Source organism: Pogona vitticeps, chromosome 2 (genome assembly GCF_051106095.1).
Source record: "Pogona vitticeps strain Pit_001003342236 chromosome 2, PviZW2.1, whole genome shotgun sequence".
In the NCBI taxonomy this organism is placed as follows: Eukaryota; Metazoa; Chordata; class Lepidosauria; order Squamata; family Agamidae; genus Pogona; species Pogona vitticeps.
This window is the reverse complement of record NC_135784.1, coordinates 294,735,887-294,757,872: the sequence shown is the minus strand read 5'-3', so window position 1 is coordinate 294,757,872 and position 21,986 is coordinate 294,735,887. Positions and strand designations below refer to the sequence as shown.

General features: G+C 40.0%; 1 protein-coding gene across 1 annotated transcript in view; it reads right to left on the bottom strand.

The window, feature by feature from the left end:
* Positions 1 to 21,986, bottom strand: part of ADAMTS12 (ADAM metallopeptidase with thrombospondin type 1 motif 12) — a 184,402-nt gene that overhangs the window by 18,053 nt on the left and 144,363 nt on the right. Inside the window, exons 14-18 of the mRNA XM_072992863.2 lie at positions 19,495 to 19,615; positions 13,246 to 13,490; positions 12,366 to 12,501; positions 7,164 to 7,290; positions 1,463 to 1,673 (exon numbers count right to left, since the gene is read on the bottom strand). Coding sequence (XP_072848964.2) covers positions 1,463 to 1,673; positions 7,164 to 7,290; positions 12,366 to 12,501; positions 13,246 to 13,490; positions 19,495 to 19,615 — 840 coding nt within the window. The remainder of the gene's footprint in view (positions 1 to 1,462; positions 1,674 to 7,163; positions 7,291 to 12,365; positions 12,502 to 13,245; positions 13,491 to 19,494; positions 19,616 to 21,986) is intronic.

Here is a 21,986-nt window from a genome sequence, read left to right as displayed (position 1 = left end):
CCTTTGATGGTGTGGATCATGAGAAACGATGGCGTGTTCTGAAAGAAATGGATGCATAACTTGTATTGTGGACAAGAAGCTATTAATAGGACAGAATATGAAGAGACAAAATGCTTTCCTACAGGCAGAAATGTCAGAAATTGGTGCATTTTATTCCCTTATCTGTTCAATCTAGACACAGAACATATCATACAGAAAGCCAAACTAGATGCAGAGGAGTTAAAATTGGTGGAAAAAAACATCAATATTTTAAGATACGCAGATAACATTATCTTACTGGCAGAAAGCAGTAGTGACCTGAAACAACTTCGGATGAAAGTGAATGAAAAAACTGCCAAAGCAGGAATGCAGTTGAACATTAAGAAAACCAAAATCATGTCCACAGAACTACGCAACTTTAACTGTGACAATGAAGAAACTGAAATAGTGAAAAATTTTGTACACCTTGGTTCAACCATCTGTTCAATGGACACTGTAGCCTAGAAATCAGAAGATTGAGACTCAGAAGAGCAGCAAAGAAGGAGTTAGAAAAAATCATAAATTGTAAGCATTTATCACAGGTGACCAAGGCCAAGATCATCCACACTTTTGTATTTCTGATCACCATGTATGGGTATGAACGCTAGACAGTTAAGAAAGCTGACAGGAAAAAAAATGGGTTCATTTGAAATGTGGTGCTGGAGGAGAGTTTACAGATACCCTGGACTTCCAGAAATAGGAAGAAGTGAGTCTTAAACCAAATTAAGCCAGAACTATCACTGAAACAAAAATGTTGAAGCTTGGCTGCCCTACTTTAGGTGCATCATGAGAAGGAAAGATTCTCTGGAAAAGATAATAATACTGGGAAAGATGGAAGGCAACAGGAAAAGAGGAAGAACAAATATGAGATGGGTCAACTTCCTAAAGAAACCACAAGCTTGAATTTGCAAGAGCAGGGACAGGACAAATTGGAGATCACTAATTCATATGGTCACCGTAAGTCATAGGCAACATGACGGCACATAACAACAACAGCAACTTAATTCGGAAATTTAAAAAAACACATGTAATTTCAAATTATTTTAATTAGTCAGTAGCCATCGTAATCTCTGAATGCCTCTATGCTCTTTCCCGTCACCATGTTATGATAACTACCACCTCTTAGCAGACATCAAACAATCACATCACATCTGGAACAGCTTCACAGGAAACTGTTTGTGGCTCTGCTGAAAGCAGTGTCATTCATTCGGATGCTATGCTTCATCTACAATAATAGCTGAAATCAACCTTTAATTCAATTACTGTCGGCATCACATTTTCATTTGTACAGAAATTAGAAGGGAAGTGGCCGTTGAAAGGAACTCGCAACAAGGGTCCACAGAGGAATTTTGGTAAAAGGATAAAATGCAGCGAACGGCTTCAAAGTAGTAATGGGTAGAAACTTTGAAGGCACATAAAAATGAAACTGGTGGTGTGAACTCACCTCAGTCCAGTTGCTTACTGACCAATCAGATGGGCAAAGGATATCTCTGTTGCAGGAGAGGCGAGCCTTTGGTTTCAGCAGGTGCTGGCATTCCTCAGCAGGCAAAGCTTGCTCATCAAATCCCGCAGCCTGAATGCAAAGGACGGTTCGCTTCTTCTCTCCGGTTGGACCACAGGTGGTTGAACATTTCTGCCATTCTCCTGCCCACCATCTGTGGATCAAGGCAAAAGGAGAATGGGGAATTATGAAAGGACATGCACGCCTAGTCCAGTGTCTGGTAATGCTATTTCAGGGACAACAGCTCCCATAATCCTCTCCCAGCAGAGGCCTTGGATGTGCTGGTTGAAGGATACTGGCCATTGTAGTCTGAAAAGTAGCCTTTTCCAAGCTCTGAGTACATCAGAGGATGAACACTTGCAATCTGAAGGAAAACCTTGAGAAAATAATGCTGAAATATTATTGTTCCAGGCAAAGACTTGATTTTTAAATTTTCTCAATGATAGGTATTAATGGTAGGTATTAAGGCAACACTTTCCCTCATTCCCATTGATCTATGGGAAATGGATGAAGGTAATGCTGGCTCTTCAATTGGCAAAGCCGTGTTTGTCTTCATAACTGTCATCCATAGATTATTACTCTACCCATTTTACAGATGTGAAACTGAAGATGCATGTAGAGGTATGACATTTAGAACAGCCCATGGCACAGGTGAACGGACCCCAACTAAAATATCCTGTGAAGATAGCTGTCCCCTCTCTTCATGTTTTCTTTAGTTACAAAATTTAAGCCAGGGTGCCTAACTCTTGGGCTGCAACTCCCATCGTCCTTCTCCTTGAGTCATGCTAGCTGGGGCTGATGGGAATTGCACCTGAAACATCTGAAGGGCAGCAGAAATTATCTATACTCAAGAATCACAGTGAATGGAGAGAGGTGTAGTTATCTTATACATACACTTTGTTCCTCTTGGGGGGGGGGGGCTGTTGCCATTTCTATCCAATACAGAATACCTCTGGTTCAAGTGTAAAGATGGAAATCAGCTAAATGGAAGCCATTCTGACACCAGCGATCAACATAAGTGCCCACAATTTTGCTCCTGTATCTCAAGCAGGAAATTATATCCTTGTTTTAACCTAGATGATTCTTAATTATGAAATGCCTGGAAAGTTCATCCGTGAACTGCTACAAAGCAATGAGAAGACTACTAAGATAGGTTTCTTCATCATGATCTGAGGAACAAACTTATTAGAATAAAAGACTAAACCATACAACAGGCATTGGCAAGAATAACAGAATAATGAACTTGGAAGGGGCCTGTGGAGGTATTGTTCTCCCTTCTAGTCTTTTCCAGTTCACTATTTGGATCGCTGTTCTCAAGTACTTCCTTTCTGAGGTTAGTTTCTGATTTTTCTTTCTTTTTTCATCGTCGACACAGTATCAGATAATGGTAGCCAGGAAACTTGTATACATTGAACCTGGTTGTGTTGATTTCTCTAACTGACTTAAGGTTCTTTATGGTATTCATACATGAATTTCATCAGTATTCTTACTGAACAATGAGCTTTCCCTTCCCCCACCCATTCCTCCCCTTACAGCAGACTTCCCAGTTACATATTCTTGGCTAAAATCTTCTTGCGTTGCTATACAAGGGGCATAACTCTGGCACAAATGTTATCAGTTGCATGCTGAGTCACACCACTCAGTATGCGTCTGATAACGCCCATGACTATGTTTTAACTCAGAGCAATTCACTTCCAAAAATTATGTGCTATCCCAGTGTAAGTAGATAAGAGGATTTGGGCCACTGAACCCAAGCACTCTTCCCTTATTCTACTATCAGTGTTCTGAGGATGGAGGAAAAATTAGGGCCACCCCCTCTATCACAACACACAGGAAGCTAGGAGAGATAGATCTCTTCTCGTCTGTGGACTTCCTACTCTGCATCAGAGAAGGAATTACACTATATTCTACAGCCACAGCTTGGAAATACTACTTTTGTGAGGCAGGCATGCTGGCTGATGGGTTTCAGGAGTTATAGCCGAAAGGGTAAGTTTTCTAGACAGCCCTCTCCCCCAAAGACCACTAGGCTGGTAACCCAAATTATTTAAGTTAATTAATCTAACTAATTGATTAAATAAAGATGTGCAACTAAGATATCTATTTAACGCTTTGCATCTGTTTTGTACTTCTTATAATAAAGCTCTCTAGTTACAGACTTAGGAGAATACATTTAAAAAATGTGACTGTCTAATTAGAAGTAAAGATTCATTTCTGTATGACAGACGGTGCATGATGACAAAATGAACATGGTCCCTTTGCACACTTCTTTAATTACTGCAGGCGACACCTTTGACATTTTCTAGGATTTCTGCATAATCCTCTTCCATATATTAATGCTGACTTGGTTAAGCCTTCTAATCCACATGGAAAGCTGGTCTTGCCAATTACCTGCCTGGTGGATATTACCTCCCTCACAGAAAAAACAGAGCCTCTTCTGGCCTTCCTCCCAAATCTTAAAATCTGCCAATTTATTCAAAAGCAAATAGATCCACCCAGCAGAAATTATGTACTGTAGCTTACTGATCTGCACAACATATTATACCGCTAAATATCAAAGCACAACAAAAAAGAGAAAATGTATTTGGTAATATATTGACAAACAAGGTGGTATCAGGTTAAATGGTGTTTTCTGGCAATCAATCTTTCTCATTACCTTTGTTCTGTTATCCTCTCGTGTCTGCAACCCGTCCAGAGCTCTCTAGTGCTGCTAAGCATACTAAGGGGAATGTATCAATTATAAGAAGGCCAATTGCTTGGCCAAGTAGGGTTTTTTTTTGAAAGGTCATCTGCAGACAATTGTCCATTTGAAGGCATCCTCTGTATGAAGAACGGTCTAATCCAAGTTCTGCTTTAAGGCAACCCTTTAAGGGACGCCAGCAGCTGCCTTGAAGCTGCCCATTTTTTAAAAAAGCTTCTTAATCACAGCAGGATCCAGATCACCTTGTCTAAGTCTTCTTCCCCACTAGGGTGAAATATATTGTTATTTTTATTTAAATTACATGGTGCAAGCAGGACATTGGCTTATTGAAGAAACCAGTCTCTAAACCAGTGGTTCTTAACCTTTGTTACTCGAATGCTTTTGAACTGCAACTCCCAGAAACCCCAGTCAGGACAGCTGGTGGTGAAGGCTTCTGGGAGTTGCAGTCCAAAACTCCTGAGTAACCCAAGGTTAAGAACCAGTGCTCTAAACCATGCAGACTTTGACTGTTTAATCAATGTCTTTGCAGCAAAAAAGGCAAGGATGGTTCATATCCAAGGCAAAGAGCATGTTCTTCTTTTCTCTTGGTGCCAACCCAGCACCTTTCTATTTCTCTCTTGCAATCCCATATATCTTTCTTCTTTTAATATTTGTAACCTCATGAATGGAGGATTTAATGAAACAGATCTATAGGGGCTGCTACTCCACCCATTGAGTGCCTACAATTTGGTATGTTTTTCCGTATTTCTACTCAATGGCCTTATAGGCCTCTTCCAACTTCATGATTCTATGATTTGTCCAAAGACACTGCATGACCCTGCTCTACATATGCAAATTGCTACTTGCATGTACAGTACCTAAATTTTAATACTTTTTGTGCTACCTGAACATTTCCTTTTGGAGGAGAAAAGATGCATTAAATAATCAGGCACTATTACAATGTCCATTCATTTTAATGGTGTCTGTACTAGACCTTAAAAGTAATCAGTTAGGACTAACTACTTATTTGTAATTAATTCTTTTTTTAAAAAAATAAGAAGGGTACAATTTAGTTACATTAGAATTTAAAAGTAACAAAGGAAAACTTCACTTCCTTTGTGGTGTAACCACACTTTTGGAATTATATCATAAGCAATAACATCTATAGGTCTGGGACCACATATCCTTTTCCAACTTCGTCTATTATCTGTGTCCTCACCGCCGCCTCCCCAGAAAAAATACTTAGGAATTATATTTACACTCTCCATGTCTGAAGAAATGAGCATGCAACAGAATACATTTTTAATTGTACAAAGTGTAAATAAACGAATGTCCCTGATTTCATCTTATCTGTATGCTGGTCAATACCCTAAAGGGATTTCAACAGGTTGGCAAGCCTTGTCTGCCCCTTGCTTCTGGGAACTGCAGTCCAAGAACATCTGGGGACCCCAGTTTGAGAACCACTGCTCTAGAACACAGTTTTTACTTCCTTCTGATCTATGTAAGGAATGCCTCTGAGACACTGGATTACGGTCAGATTTTACAAAGGCTGTTCATGATCAAATCATCTTATATTGCCAGCTGGCTTCCCGGTAATTGGCACTGAATAATCATTGCATTGTGTAGTTCATATACTTTAAAAAGCTAGTAACATGGGATGTAATGATATGCCAAAGACATTTCCCCACTGAGATGTTGCTGTTATACATATTCATGAAGGTGGCGGAATAAATAGTAAACTTCTAACAGATGTTCAGTGTTTACTGTGTAAAAAAAAACCCCAAAAAAACAAAAACAGAGTTTGCCAGAAAATGACTTCCTGATAAAGGCAAGGCAAAGTTGATGTGGGAATCATTCTCAGCCAAAGAAATCACTTCTAGACTTTTGTAAACTAAGGTAAAAGTCATTCCACCCACTAGTAAAAGTGAATGTTTAGATCCTTGATTGTTTCAAGCTGGAATCTTGTACTTACTTATCTGAGAGTGCTCTGTGACCTCAGTGGGATTTACTCTGGAATTGATATGTATAGGTTTACACTTTCAAAGGACTTATATTTTTTAGTTTTTGGACTACAACTCCTAGAATTCCTAGAAAGCATGGCTTTTATGCCTATGGCCATGTTGACGGCAGATTCTGGGAGCTGTATGTAGTCCAAAAAAAAGTAACATTTCCGACCGCTACACTTCCAGTGTATCACTAAATGTAATGCAGTCCAAACTGGCTCGAATGAAAAAGATATCCCTTGATGTTTTCATCACTCCTTTTTAAAATTGGTGAAAGGGTGTGCAAGGTCATATTAACTATTGCTTTGTTGAATGGATTTTAGGGGATATTTGCATCTTTTTTTAAACAGTCAGCTAAATATCCTTTGCTTGCTGTGTGTGTGCTTTATTTCTCAAAGGGGGAAGAGATGTTGGTTGTGAAGCGACGACTGAACATCTCAACAATTAAAAAAATAGCACTGTGTGTCTTACTCTTTTTGGGAGATGAGTAAAGTTCCCTGAACACCCCGATAAAGCACTCAGAGGTGGTGCTGAAGCCACAAGACAGTGGCTTGACTCAGAAAACTGGGCACCCCTGTGCCTCTGAACTTGGAAAAGTTGCTTTTCTAGAATCAGAGCCCCCAGAATTTCCCAGCCAACAGCCACATTGGATAGGGGATTCTGGGATTTTTAATCCAAAAAAGGAACTTTCTCAAGCTTAGCCTGGAGCTGGAACAAGAATGGGATAGAGGCACAGACTAAAAATGAATTATCTTCTCTTACACTGCCACTTTCATATTATTATTGTTAAATTTTAATGCTATTTTTATCAGTTTTTGTTTTAATTCATCTAATTTATTTTGTTTGCAGTTTTTTATGGCTTATGGCTACAAATTTGTTCCTACAGTTATCCTTTAGCTGAAATCTGGTAGTCAGTTGCAACTAGCATAGACCCTCTGAATCAGTGAGCATTTGGTGAGTCTACCTTGGTGGGCAGTCTTTTTCAATGCATTTCTTTTGCTTTCCCTTTGGTTGATTTTCTGGATCACAAAAGAGGTTTTTCACCACACCTTTCCCCTTTTTCATACAACGGGCAATTTGTCGTTGGAACCCTACAAAAAAGAGAGAGAGAGAACAGGACAATGCTGCAATGCAAAGCTTTTAGAAAACGGACATTATTCATAGTGAAGGTAAAGATAAAGGTAAAGGTTCCCCTTGACAATTTGTCCAGTCACGTCCAACTCTAGGCTGCAGTGCTCATCTCCGTTTCCAACCCATAGAGCTAGCATTTTGTCTGAAGACAATATTCCGTGGTCATGTGGCCAGCGCGACTGGGTGGGAAGCACCGTTACCTTCCCACCATGGTGGCACCTATTTATCTACTAGCATTTTGCATTTTGCATGCTTTTGAACCACTAGGTTGGTGGGAGCTGGGACAAGCGACGGGGGCTTACTCCGTCGCGTGGATTTGATCTTACGACTGCAGGTCTTCTGACCTTGCAGCACAGAAGCTTCTGTGGTTTAATCTGCAGCGCTACCACGTCCCTTCTTTCATAGTGAAAGTAACTGTTAAACCCAGGCCTTGCACCAGGGGGCAGCATCTTGGGTAGCAGTCAGCACCCAGGTCCCTCCTGCAAGTCACCTGTCCTCCTTGCCATTGATTCAAAATGTATCATGCAGCTACAGTACTTATATCCAAAATACCTCTGAGAGCTTGAGAGCAAGTGGCTGTTGTCAAAATGTACTATTTTAATTCCATAATTCAACCCTCCAAAGTGATGCTACATTTTAATTCACCCAATGACATTCTCGAAAACCTAAAATGGTAGATAGCAATAGGAATGCTCATTTTATTTTGTTTTTGCCCTATCCATCTTCTAGCAACATGGATAGGGCAATGAATGCCACTGCCAAGAAGCTTACCCAGGTTGATGCATGGCTACTAAGGCCCACACAAATAGGATAAAGAGCCCACCAGCCTGGCACTGTCTCTGGATTGTATCTTATTAACTGCAATGCATTGTCCTCTCTCAGTGCCTGAAGCTGTTCTCTTTTTTGGGGGGCTGCCACTCTCAGAATACCTTGGCAAACATGTCATGAAGAGTGGCCGTAGCGCCTGGGAGAGTTACGGGAGTTGTAGTGGCAACAGATGACTCTGTCAAACTCTGTCTTCTTTGCACTCATTTGTCTATTTTAGAGTTTTGGTCTCCTGGCTAGAGGGATTAGACTTCCAAAGATGCTGACAGTAAAAGAGGATGAGAGAAAATGAAAGGTTTGAAAGATGAAAGAAAGAGCCCCTTTGACATGAATAAATGAAATTTATTAATGTTCCAGAAATTTTAGTATGGCTTCCCTGCCATGAGAAGACTCCAAAGGCATTATTAGGGTCTAAGCCTACCAGCCACTCCACAGCAAAACAGCATGAAGGATTGATGGTAGCAATGTAACTCTCACAATCTTCCATTCTCAGAGAGAAAAGGGGTAGGATCCCCCTTTCTCTCCATGATTTTTTTCTCGTTGAGCAATGTTGTGCTTATTTTCTTTTCTGGAAGGAATGCTAAACTGTGCATGACTATTACCATTCCTGCACAGGATTCATCCATAGAGGGCAAGAAAAACTCAACAATGCACAGATTCCAATTCCTCTGCACAGTGTTATGTTTACTGCACAAGATTCACTGAAAAAGGGAACCAAGTCTGCCTAGGATTTGGCAATTTTCGTGCAAAACAATAAAGAAGAAAGACTAAGGTCTCATATTTGCAGGAAGCTACAGCGTCTCGCCTTACAAGATTTGGAAAATCATGGAGAAAGAGAATTTTTTTCAAGTGTTCTCATCACATCCCTAACGGAGGGCAGCAAACAGCATGCCAATATATCATCTTGACCTTTGGCCTACCAACATGCTCTCAAGTCAGAACCCACATAGTGACCCTAAAAGGGCTTTCAAGGTAAGTGAGATATTTAAGGAGTGGCTTTACTAGTTCCACTCTACCAGTGAGTTTCCATGGCTGAGCAGGGATTTGAACCTTATTCTCCAGAGGCCTAGTCCATCACTTAATTCACTACACCATACTTAGGCCAAAAAAGAGTCTCCCACTGAAGCAACAGTTTGGTGACTTCTAGAAGGTTGGGAAAACTTCTTTTTTGGACCATATGTCCCATAATCCATCAGCCAGAATGACTAGTGGCATGTTGCAGGACTTCTTCAAGCTCTGCACTGGTGCGATAGAAGGCTTTATCTGCCAGTCCACCTGGTCTCTCCACGTGCAATGAAGAGGAGGCACCTTTTCCCCCTTCCTCAGGCAGCAAAATGATGTGGACTAGCCCTGACCTTGAGGAACACCAAAATCTCTGTGCATGTTATGACACAGGCAAGCAGGTAATTGTTTATCCATTAATTTAAACAAAAGCAGAAAACCAGGGCTTATTTTAATTAGGCATTCAACCTAACATGTCATGAAGTAATTTCCTTTAGGATAGTTAAATAATTATCCTCATAAATGAGTAGTAATGCCTAGCATCAAGGAAGACTCGTGCGATTGTATCATCAATAAAAACGGGACCGAATAGCCCTTGTTACATTATCAGCAAGGATCCATCCTTGCAAATCTGTACAGATATGCCAGCCAGTATTCTGCTGGAAATCACAACGCCTTTTGCCCTCCAGGCAATTTCCAGTTTGTCAGTTATGCAAGCTGGAGATCATCACCCTGTCAAAGGGAATAGGGTTTTAGAGTTGCCCAAGGAGGTAACAGAGACCTCCTTGTGCAAGATTGATAAATGTCCCACCACTTTCTCAACAGCCCACTGTATGAGCAGAACATGCAAAGAAGATACTGGCTGCCATGTCCATAATATACCAGATGGGCGAGATATAAATCAAATAAATAAATAAATGAATAAATGAATAAATGAATAAATGAATGAATGAATGAATGGATAGATAGATAGATAGATAGATAGATAGATAGATAGATAGATAGATAGATAGATAGATAGATAGATAGATAGAAAGAAAGAAAGAAAGAAAGAAAGAAAGAAAGAAAGAAAGAAAGAAAGAAAGAAATAGTCTCCAAACAGAAGACGGTAGATCTTATATTTTACTTCCAGATAGTTCCAACTAGTTAGATACCTAGTGTGGCATACAGCTCTGCTCTCACCTGTCCGTCACAGCTGGGCAGGGGAACCTGAGCCAATGAGAGGACGGAGGGTGATGCAGAAGGCGGAGGAGCTGGATTATATAAGGTGTGTGTGATGTGTGAAAGGGAGAGTTTTGGGAGAGTTTGAAAAGATGAGAGAAGTTGATTGAGAGAGTGAGATAGATTTGAGAGAGATAGTCAGTGAGGGAAAAGTCTGTGTGATCTAGTAATTGAGAAATGTGATTAACAACCTGATTTATTACCTGTGATTCACCCTTTTTATTTTGTACAAATCAATAAACTATTTGTTTGAAAGAAAAACTTGTCCTTTGTGAGTACTAAGGATAGGTTGGTGGCAGCAAGTGAAGAATAATAGTGAGCACTCTTGGAGGCCTGTATTGGTAGAGGCTTGAGAGTGGCCCGCTACACCTAGTCAGAACCTACCAGATGAAAGTTGATCAAAGTTCAACTGTAGCAGGAGGTAATATCAATGAGTGTATTTCAAGTCAATGTGAAAGGCGAGACAAGAGCGTCGAGGCTCTCGTTGGAGTGCCGTCCGTCCTTAGGGTATCTCAGGAGGTTTCAAACCATCCTGCTGTCACCTCCCCGAGAGACCATCCATTGGGGAATTGACACCAGAGAACTGGAGGAGAGATTATTAAGACTAACAGTTGCCCACAAACTGAATGGGAATTGGTGGGAAAGGAAGAAAGGGGGAGAGGTCCATGGTAGAGGCGGGAACGGGGGAAATAAAAGGGGAGAGAGACCAAATTCTAGGTGTCTGGGAACTAATCTGGGTGGAAGACCCTTGGACAGGGAGATGGGAGAAGGTGAAGGTGCCTCGCGAGGAAGCTGACTACCGCCAGAGGAAGGGACTACCCCAGAGACCATCACACTGGGGTGAGTTGAAGGCCAGAGAGTGGAGGCGACGGCTGAACGAGGAGAAGGAGCCAGTAGTGAGGGAAGCGGAGGAGTGCTGGGCATGGCATGCAGAGGAAGCACAGAGGATAGCATACCTATGGGACCGTGGGGCCCCTCTGCGAGAGAAGGGGAACCTTTATGGGGAGAGGCCAGAGATGAGGAGACCCTACCGCTATTAGGGGATGAAGAAAGAGAACACCCTATTGAAGACAATGAGCCCTTTTTACCCAGGCCATGGGAGAACAAATCATTGAACCCTTTTGATCCCAAAGTTTGGTTGCCCTTGCGTTGCCCGTTGGTGGCAAGAGAAAAGTTACAAGATGAACAGTTAGATAACGTGTTCCAGTTGAATGACTCAGTAAACCCAAGTTTTGATTTAACTTTTAAAATGACTCCTACTTTATTCAGGAAAGAGGACGAGGCTAGGTATGAACCCTCACAGTGTATAGTTGCTGATCGGCTAGCAACTCAGAAATGATCACATGCTGTTAAAATAAAATGAAGGTAGCTAGCCAATCAGCAATGCATGTTTTCTTGGTGCAGCCTGGATACCTCCTGCTTCTTCCCACCCTGCTTGCATCATTTTCTCAAAAGGATGGCAATTCTTCATTCTCTTGCATTACAGTATTGCGGCAGACAACAGTGATCAAACTGTTTCATCAGATGCCATTGGGTTTGAATGCTTCCAAGGTGCTATATAAATATTTAACAGACATCTTTTTTTTAAAAAATGATTTTTTTAAAAAATTGCTTTTTATCTTTAAAAAGTATGCTTGGAGTGTAACATAACTAAATGTAAAGTGTTCATTTAATGAAGTTAGGAGAGAGAAAACTCTCTCTGTTCTTGTCATGTGGAGGGGGAAAAAATCTAAACTAAAATGTTCAACACCAGACTCAGTTAATCAGTTGTTCAGAGTCTTGCAGGCTGCTCTCAATATGGTGATTTTTAAAAAACAGGCCGGGCTATTTTACAGCATGCAGCTCATGCCAAGTGTTAATAAAACTCCATTTACCAACCCCCGAGCAGTCTAGTTTTCCCCCAATTCACATGCTGTTAGGATAATGAATGGGGAGGAGAAGCAGCTGGCACAGTTTGGAAAATGACAACAGAAGGTATATACCTTACCCTGTCCACACGTCACACTGCAACTTGTCCAGGTTCCGTATTGCCAAAAATACTCTGGCTCTTCCATCTCATTTTCAGAATCTTTCCGGACAGTATATTCGTATTTTATTCCTGGATTATTCTCCTGAAAAAGGAGCTGGAAGGAAAGAGATGACATATACGGGTAAATCTGAAATGGTATTGAGCAGATATAAGAGCAAGAAAGCTTGCCGTTCTGTGGGGGTATGTTCAAAAGCAGATGTGGACAACCTCTGGCCCTCCAGATATTGCTGGAGGCCAGCTCCCATCAACCCCGTCCAGCATGAGCCGTGGTCAGAAGAAATGGCATCTGTAGTCCAACAACATCTAACAGACCCTAAATTCGCCACCCGTATAAAAAAATAGTGAGAAAAGCCAACAAAAACAAAAAGTGATTAGAAATATTATTTTTTGGATTCAGCTCCCAAAATCTTTCATCTAACCTGACTAGTAAGGTTTCCAAACTCTGATAATTATCAACAGACACATTAATTTATTGGGAATACATCAGGTCCATTCTGAAATGCATTCCTGTCACTGGTAACGTGTGACTGTTACTATCCTGTCCCACACATTACTAGATAATAAACAGAGCATCTTTCCATGCTCCTGGCAGTTTGGATATCTTGTTCCTGTTTGCTGTTGTTATGTGCTATCAAGTTGGAACCCACTTGACCCTAACAAGGCTTTCAAGGTAAATGAGATATTTAAGGAGTGTCTTTACCAGTTCCATTCCCCCAGTGAGTTTCCATGCCTGAGCGTGTGTTCGAACCCTGTTCTCCAAAGTCCTAATCCATCCCTCTAACTGCTACATCACACTTGTTCCTGTAGCCAAAGAGAAATCTTGTTTCTTTAACCATACCTGTAGCCATACAGATTCATTTGTTGGTCCAGGAGCAGTGAGATTTTCCAGGTCTCCTTTTCTCCCATATTGGAAGATTGTTCCTGCTACTTTGTAGTCGCCATTCCACTGGATAATAAACCCTCCATTTAGGTAATACTTCTCTGGATTCTCACTCCGTAATGCAAGGAAATTTCCTGCTTCGGCCACTTCTACCACCTTGATGTTCCTTGCACCTTTTGGAATGAGGCCAATGTCAACATAACCTATAAAGGAAAAACAGGTCAGTACAGGTGGCAGCTTCAGAAGGAGCAACCATGGTTCATTGTATCATGTTCTTACTGTGGGAACATTCTGGAATGTATAAGGAAAACCATAGGCCTAGGACCAGAGCAAAGGTCCAAAACTTTGGTTCATGAAAGCAGGCCCTGTTAGCAGAACCATTCGAAAGACAGTTCTTGCTGTCATCTGAGAAACAGGAAGGGAGTTGGTAAGAAATGAAGTACAACAAAAGATGTTTTGATGCTTCATGGCATTTTTAGATATTTGATGACTGAGGGTCAGTGAAAAATGTGGAACTGTGGAAAGGCGTAGACCAATCTCTACCTAGCCTATATAAATATGTATTGATGTATGCACTAGCTGCCTTCGTGACAGGAGACCTGCTGGAATCCTGTTGCATTGTGCCTCTATTTACAAACATATATTTTATTTTGAATAAAGCCCTCTTTATTTATAAACTGCCAGAATAGTTTACTTTTCTAAACATGTTATTTTTTTTTAACAAACATTACAGGCATAATCAACCTGTTTCATTTTCCCCCTATACAATATTTAGTACATTTTAACTACTTCTATAAGAAATACATGATGATGACATTTGCATATGGATAAAAAGAGTCCTCAAGAAAACGACATTCTTCACTTTGGGACCATGCAGGCATGCATTGCAGGAGGCACTATCTTAAAAGCAAGATTCCCTTTTTCCAAAATGCATGTGAATTGCAGTTCTTCTAAAAATTTGAATCTTCTTACTTGTATTAGAAGTTGTTAATAGTTATTGCCAGGCATTCACTAATGCCTTTTTAAGGCAACCTACATCATTTTAATGAATGAATGCACAACATAGTGCAGTCCTAGCCAATTTAAATGATTCATTCATGAAACCTTGGGATAACCCCTAGTTCTGGTGTCCTACTGTTAATGAGTCTAAGTACATGTAATTGAAACAATCACACGTTCACCACCTGCCTTCAATTTCCGATCACTCCTCTGCCATTTCCTGAGTTGAGCTGCATCAGAGCAGGAGTTGTGCATTCTCTAACAAAGAGATGGGTCACTTTCATGAGTCTGAATGCCAGGTGTTCCACCCCCAGTACCCTCCCAGGGCTGAAAAGGCCACTAAAATGTGCTCTCCAAGCAATGTACATGTTTGCTGGAATAACAGGGACCCAAGGTATGGCCGGGGTTCATAAAAACAGCTTTGGGAGACTGCTTCCAACCTCAGGAGTGGCAATCAAATAACTGTGATTGCAATTAGCATGTGCAATGATTTGGGGTAGGAAATTAGATTACCTTTCCTTGGTCTCGTTAGATTGTCTTGTTGCTGAGGAGCACTGCCGTTTGGGGGATCAGCCAGTGCAGGTGTCAGGCAGAGAGATAGCAAGAAGATTCATCCCAGAAAATTCCCTTTCCCAAGAACAACAAATATGGCTATTGTGCATTTTTATATGGTTTCTGGCCAGGCTCCCTAGGGATCTGGTTCCTTGTTAGTCATGTATCCTGTTCTGATCTGACTGTAATCTTTGCCCAACTAGCTTTGAATCTTCCCCTAAACATCACACTGTTTTCCAAAGTTTATCCTATGTGTCTTGAATAATAATGGAAAATATTCAAAGCTTAGTAACTGCAGAGCTAAATTGGTATAAGCCAGAAATGATATTTAACTGTAATAAAGACCTGGAAGGTTGCTCTCAAGCCATACATGCCTTGAGTTAATAATAAAGCATCAGTGCTGATAAATTTATATAGAAAAGATAAGTGACCACCCAGCATGCCACCTAATACCTTTTTACTCATTTGTTTCTTGAAATCATCAAAAACATTATGAGCCCAAAAATAATTTGACTTAACCTAAGAAGTGATGTTGTTACTCCTTTATATCAACATATCCAGATCCATTCTGAAATCTCTCTATCACATGTGGTAGACATGCGGGAAAGCCCAAAAATATTGGAAAAGGGTTGAAATGCTTTTGCAAGAGGTTCTAGAGATTCCGATAACTGTGACCCCTGAATTATTTCTAAACATAATTCTGGAATTAATAGAACCAATGAAAAAGTATTTAGCCATCCATATCTTGACAGCTGCAAGAATTCTCTTTGCTAAACATTGGAAAGAGAATCCATCTCAAGATGAATTAATAGCAAAAATTCTGGATACGGCAGAAATGGATAAATTATCAGAATGGTTAGAGCCAACAAAAAAGATGAATCATGACAATTGTTGGCATAAATTTGATGACTGGTTCAGAAACAGAACACAAATTAGTAATCAATAATAGAAAGCATAAGATTAATTTAGAAATAGAATGTATATCATAACTAAGAAATACCGGGAACTCATGTATCTTTGAAATGTAACAGATAAGGAGTATTTTAAATTGATCATGTTGATTTGCACCCCATTTTTATCCCACGTCCCCTTGTCCCCTATCCCCATACCTAACCCATAAAATTAAAAAAAAAACTTTTGAGTGAAAAAAGGACAGAAAATATGGCAGGCAGTTCATGAACAAAAGGAAAAGAAAAAAGAAAATATTATGACAACTTTAAGAGCAACTTATCTATTCCAGCATGAGCTTTTGTGAATTAGGATCCACTTTCGCAGATACAGTTGTTGGAAGGGTAGTCAAGACAGTATGACATAAACATGATCGGAAAGTGGTCTGATCATGACAGTGGGATGTAGAGAACCTTTCAATTTCCAACACTCCTGCCTCCTATTCAGTGGAAAACACTATGTCAAGAGCACTTCCCACCAAATATGTTATACCAATGACTTGTTGCGATTTTCAAGGCAGGCATGATATCCCAAGTCAGTTCTCCTAATGCATCCTTACCATCTGCCTAAATATTCCCAAGATCACTGTCCAGAGATTCTCAAAAATATGGTTGAAGTCTTGTCGGCCAGGGAGACATTGATGGGCACCACAGTGGCTGGTACGGAGGTGACCAGATGTACTAAATTTTGTAGACAGCGATAGTCAAAGCTTTTATTTTCTTGATTGCTGCATCCCATCGGACATTTTAACTTCAATCATACATTTGCAACAGATGACAGCCTTACATGAACACTCTGATTCAAAAGTTTCCAATAAATATGTGGAAGATTTTTAGAATTGGCATGCAGTCTCAAACTAATAGCACTATATAATTTTATTCAGCAACAAAAGTTTAAAGCAGCTGGAAGTCCACAGGAAAAAATAGTGTTGAGCATGATAAATTCACATAATTACCTTTCTGTGTTGAGCACAATAAATTGCTATAATGACCTTTCTGTTCTCTTTTTAATACACATAAATTAGAAGTCTTACATTTAGCTGAAATCCAGTTGCTTTGTGTAGTGAGTCGCAGCTAGAGTTAGGCCCACTGAATCAGTGGAGATTTGATGAATCAACTCCTGCATGAGTTAATTTCATTAAATGGGTCCACTCCAGTGGTGACTTACTACACTAAGCAACAGAATTTCAGCCAATGTATAAAAAAAATTAAGCAACATGCATATATGGATATAGTTCTATCTTTCCCCGGTAGTTTGTTACCTCAGAGACGTTTGCTTTTCCCTTCTCCCTCTTTCAAAATCAGTGCCTGATAAGGAAATAACAACAACCAACAGCTTCTATAAAAATGGGAAAGTGATAGTTGCAAATACTGTCCCTTTTAAATTACAAATTGTGGCTCAGGATACAGCTATCCATTTCCTTCATAACAAAAAATATGTAGCAGTCTGTTCAGTTAAGGCTTGGATAAGTATCATGGCATAAATTTTGATCCGCTTGGCAGGGCATATTGCTGATACATACAGAAAACTGCTCACATTGTGATTGGGTTGGGAAGCATTTCAAGCTCAAAACTGTCACTGGATGAGGGTGTATACTGTATATAAACATAACATAAAAATGGAATCACAGGGTATTTTTTCTTCTTCCACGATGAGCCCAGTTTCTTCCTGTCTTTGCAATTTAAATGAGAGCTATTGAGCACAACAAACTACATGATGGATCAATTACAACTGCCTGTCCGCTTCCCATGTTTACGTGGGCTATCTGCCTTTTAATTTTTTTTAATGCAGCATGTTGTATGTACAAGAAGTGGTTTTAGTTTCATTTCAATAGACACACATACATACACATGAACACAATTTTTTAAAACACGGGTGGTCTGTTCATGATAGCACAGATGTCTGTCAAACAGTGCTGTGTAAGCCTGGATTTATCAACAAATTTAAAAATATATGTTAAAAATTACAGAAAGAAAATGGCTGATATCAACAGAACATGACTAATGTATTCCCAAAGCAGTCACATGCTTTAAAAAGGGTTATGCCTACTTTCAGCCTCAGCAACATATATTTTATAGAGTTAATATAATTTTTGCATTGTAGTAAAACATCATAAAAGCCTTCAAGGTTTTTGCTCATCATCCAAAATGGTATCTTCCTACAATACTACTTTCTGAAAAGGCACTTCTGTAAAACCAACTGTGGATGATAAAAATAACTTATTTTGTCTTCCAAAATAATTGTTTGATGTTTTGTTTTTGTATATTGTGTGGTATTTATCTTTTACTGTATTTATCTTTTATTGTGATGATATGTTTATGTCGTGAACCACCCAGAAAGTACTTGCACCATGTGGTGTTATATAAATTGAAATTATAAATACAATAAAGAAATAAGCTGGAAAGTCACTACTAGTAATGCATTTTTTGTGTTTCTAATTTTCACTGGTCAAAATCCTCTTGCAAATGGTGTAACTTTGGCAGATAAATTTTTCTAAGTTAAGAAACCACTGTAGACACTATAAGTTACATGCTGATTCACACAACATAGTATGCAATTGATAATGTCTTAAGGTAATTCACTTACAAAAGTTATGCTGTTTGTATCATATTGAAAAAAGTTGTGCTGCTTGTATCATATTGAAATTCTCTTGTTTTGTACTGGTGTAATAAAACAAGAGAATTTCAGCCACTGCTCCAGACACCTCCAACAATATTTTTGATAATATCTGCATGATCTTGTTGGCTGCTTAATTATATTTTATTTTAGAATTTAATCTCACACTATGTTATTTGCATTTTTTCACACTAATTTGGGAGTAAGTCCATTCAACAATACTTACTTATGAGAAAACATGCAGTGAATCAAGCTATATATTACTATCTTATTTCTTGATGGAAGAAGAGGTAAATGTCTACACTAAGTGAATGCCTATTCTATTTTCCCTTGAAGATGCAGGGGAAAAGGCTTTAAAATTAAAATATACTTCAAAATAAAATCTCTTTTAGGAATGTGCATCGGATAATATTGTCATAATTATAAATATTTTTTACTACCAGCCTCAAAATAATTACACTCTACTTAATGTTCTAACCAACTGAAAACTTTATCATGGCCACCTTTTAACTGGTTCAATGAAATATTTGCTGTATCATTCTAGTGAGATTTTTTGTTCTAGTAGGATGTCTTGGAAGCCTGCAGCTTCCATCAACTCTAGGCAACCAAATTGTCATATAAGTTCAAAAGACTTGTTCTCTGATTTATTTTAAGCAAAAGGGGCCAAATCAGGATAATCTAAGAGCATTTGTCACAAACACAAATTGGATCCAAATTCGTCCCTTTGTCTGATTGGATTATCTTTCGACCATCAAGAGGACTTCCTATAGGGGAAGTATCTTCCACTGAAGAAAGAATACCTTTAGATATAACGCTATATATCTGTACCATACTCAAATATGCTTATTTCTTTAATAAACAGCAAGCACATTTAGTCTAGACAAAGAACTGTAACTTGCTACCTTTCCTTCAGGACAAAATAACACTTTCTATGCATGTACTTCTCGAGTCTCATACTTCCCTTCATTCAACTACCCAATTCCTAGGTTTACCAGCTTTTCGCTTCTTCCACTGGCAGAGAACATTTAGATGTTGTTTTTTTAATTGAGCTGGCTGCAAGAAGCATTGTGGAGAAAAGGTTATTTTTCTTACCTAATCCTTCACTTTGATTGAATGTTATCTTCACCGTCTGGCAAGAGGAACCATCTCCCAGACAAACTCCACATTGATCTTCAGTGGCATTGGAATTTATCTCATAATCACAGCCAACACTCTGAAAGAAAGATTTTTTCAGAATAACTGCTATGTTCATAATATATGGGATCAAGCAAGGCCTATTATTGGTGAATGGGGCCAGCAGAGTCATTTGGCCTGGGCTTTAAATCATGGTGTGATTTAGAACAGCGGTCCCCAGCCTTTTGGGACTGTGGACTGGCTGAGCCCTTGAGGAAGGTGGGGCACCTCTCGTGCGCCTGGGGTGGTGTGTGCATGCTCTTGGGCACATGCACGAAGTGGTGGGCGGCATGTACATGCCAGTGCTGGCATGAGCGCTCCCCCACCCTTTCACGCATGCGCAGGAGCATCTGCATGCCCTCACAGGTGCTCTGGTGCATGCATGAAGGGGTGGGGGAGCACTCATGCCAGCGCTGGCATGCGCGTGTGTGTGTAAAGCAGCTGTGGGGAAGGAAGTGTGTGCAGGGGCAGGGGGGTCTGTCTCCGCGGTCCGGTCCAGCTCAAGCCACGGACTGGCACCAGGCCGTGGACCAGGGGTTAACAACCTCTGATTGAGAACATACCACACTTTCTGTAACTCTGTTTTTACATTCTTTTCTTTTTGTTTTTAAATAACCAAACATCAACATTAAATCTCAGAACTGCAGAGCTGGAAAGAACCCTAATGGATCACTGAGTCCAGCCCCTGTCAAAGAGGCACAGTGGGGAATCAAACTTCCAAACTCTGACTCCACAACCAGATACCTAACCCCCCGAGCTCTCTAGCATTACCTCAGGATCTTCCAAAAAAGGAAGTAGTCACATCTCTCTTGACCTCTGAGAAGTATTAAAATCAAGACCAAGCAACCAGTGAGAACTCCACTCGATTTAAATATCAGGTACTTTAGAAGTACGATCAATGTAGAGGAAGTGAAGGAAAGTATAGGAAGCCTAAGTAACCCCCCACAACATCTATTCCTCCCAGCTTAAACATACGCGCTTTTACTGCAAGCCGAACTGTACCCATCATCTGCAACAAGAATTATAACATAGGCAGTGATGCAATATCACTCTTTTGGCAACCCCTCCTTGATAAAAGGCTATCCATTTTCAATACAGTGGCTGATATTTCTTGGCTAATCAGTTTTTTCCTAGGATTAGTTGAAAGTAATTTTGTTGCTTATTGGTTCAGCTCCAGATATTGTCTGATTATTTCAAGAGATGTCGAACAAGGCACTACCATGGTGCTATTAGAAGAAAATGGCTTTTATTCCCTTGAATAGTTTTCAAAATGTCATGCCACAATGTCGTACAACACAGAACCAAGTTGGCATGACATCCTGCAAAGGACTTCAAAGAGATAAAGCACGGTATATTCAGTGAGAAAAACAGATTGAGATTTTTTATAGGCCTTAGTTGTCATGTGTAACCATAAGAAGGTTTTTAAAGGTCATAGTACTTCCACAATGACATACAAAATAGAAAGATCTAGTTATCTGAGCACTCATCAAAGCTGTTATTCGGAACCTGATAAGAATGGTTCATTTCATGATCAGTACAGAAGCTGTTCCTAACTATCATCCCTGAAGGCCAGTTACCAAACTGAGTTCCTTGATGGAGATGATCGTGTGACACATGATTAGCACTCAAAAGTGTTTCCCATTAAAACTTGCAAAGGATCGTCTTCGATGTTCTCATTTCCCTGAAGGTGTGATCTTTCAAACTCCCTGCCAGCAAAAAAACTCATTTTGTAGCAATAAGATATTTTGGAGATTGCCAGTAATGTGCTGGGCTGTCTGTCAGAACAGTCTGCAAACTGTAGTTAGTTCAAAACTGGGCTACAAAATTTCCCTGGTGGAACCACCTATCATAGGCATATGACGTGGCTGAAGGGGAAAAAAAGGCCAGTGCTATTTTAGGATGCATTGACACGAGTATAGTCTCCAAATCCTGTGACGTACTAGTTCCCCTCTATTCAGCACTGGTTAGCCCTCATCTAGAGTTCTGTGTCCAGTTCTGGGCATTACACTTGAAGAAGGATGCCAACTAGAGCAAGTTCAGAGTAGGTGAACAAGGATGATAAAGTGACTGGAAACCAGGCCCAGTGAGGAAAGACTGAAAGAACTGGGCATGATTAATCTTCAGAAAGGAAGACTGAGGGAAGATACGATAACACTTTTCAAATATTTAAAAGGTAATCATACGGAGGAGGAGCAGGAACTGTTCTTGATCATCCCAGAGTACAGTGCCTGTAATAACGGGCTCAAACTACAGGAAGCTAGATTTAGGCTGAATATCAGGAAAAACAACAGTGGAACCAGTTACCTTGGCAGGTGGTGAGGAGGTGGAAAAGATCTTAATGTTGGGAAAGTGTGAAGGCAAGAGGAGAAGGAGACGATAGAGGATGAGATGGTTGGACAGTGTCACCGAAG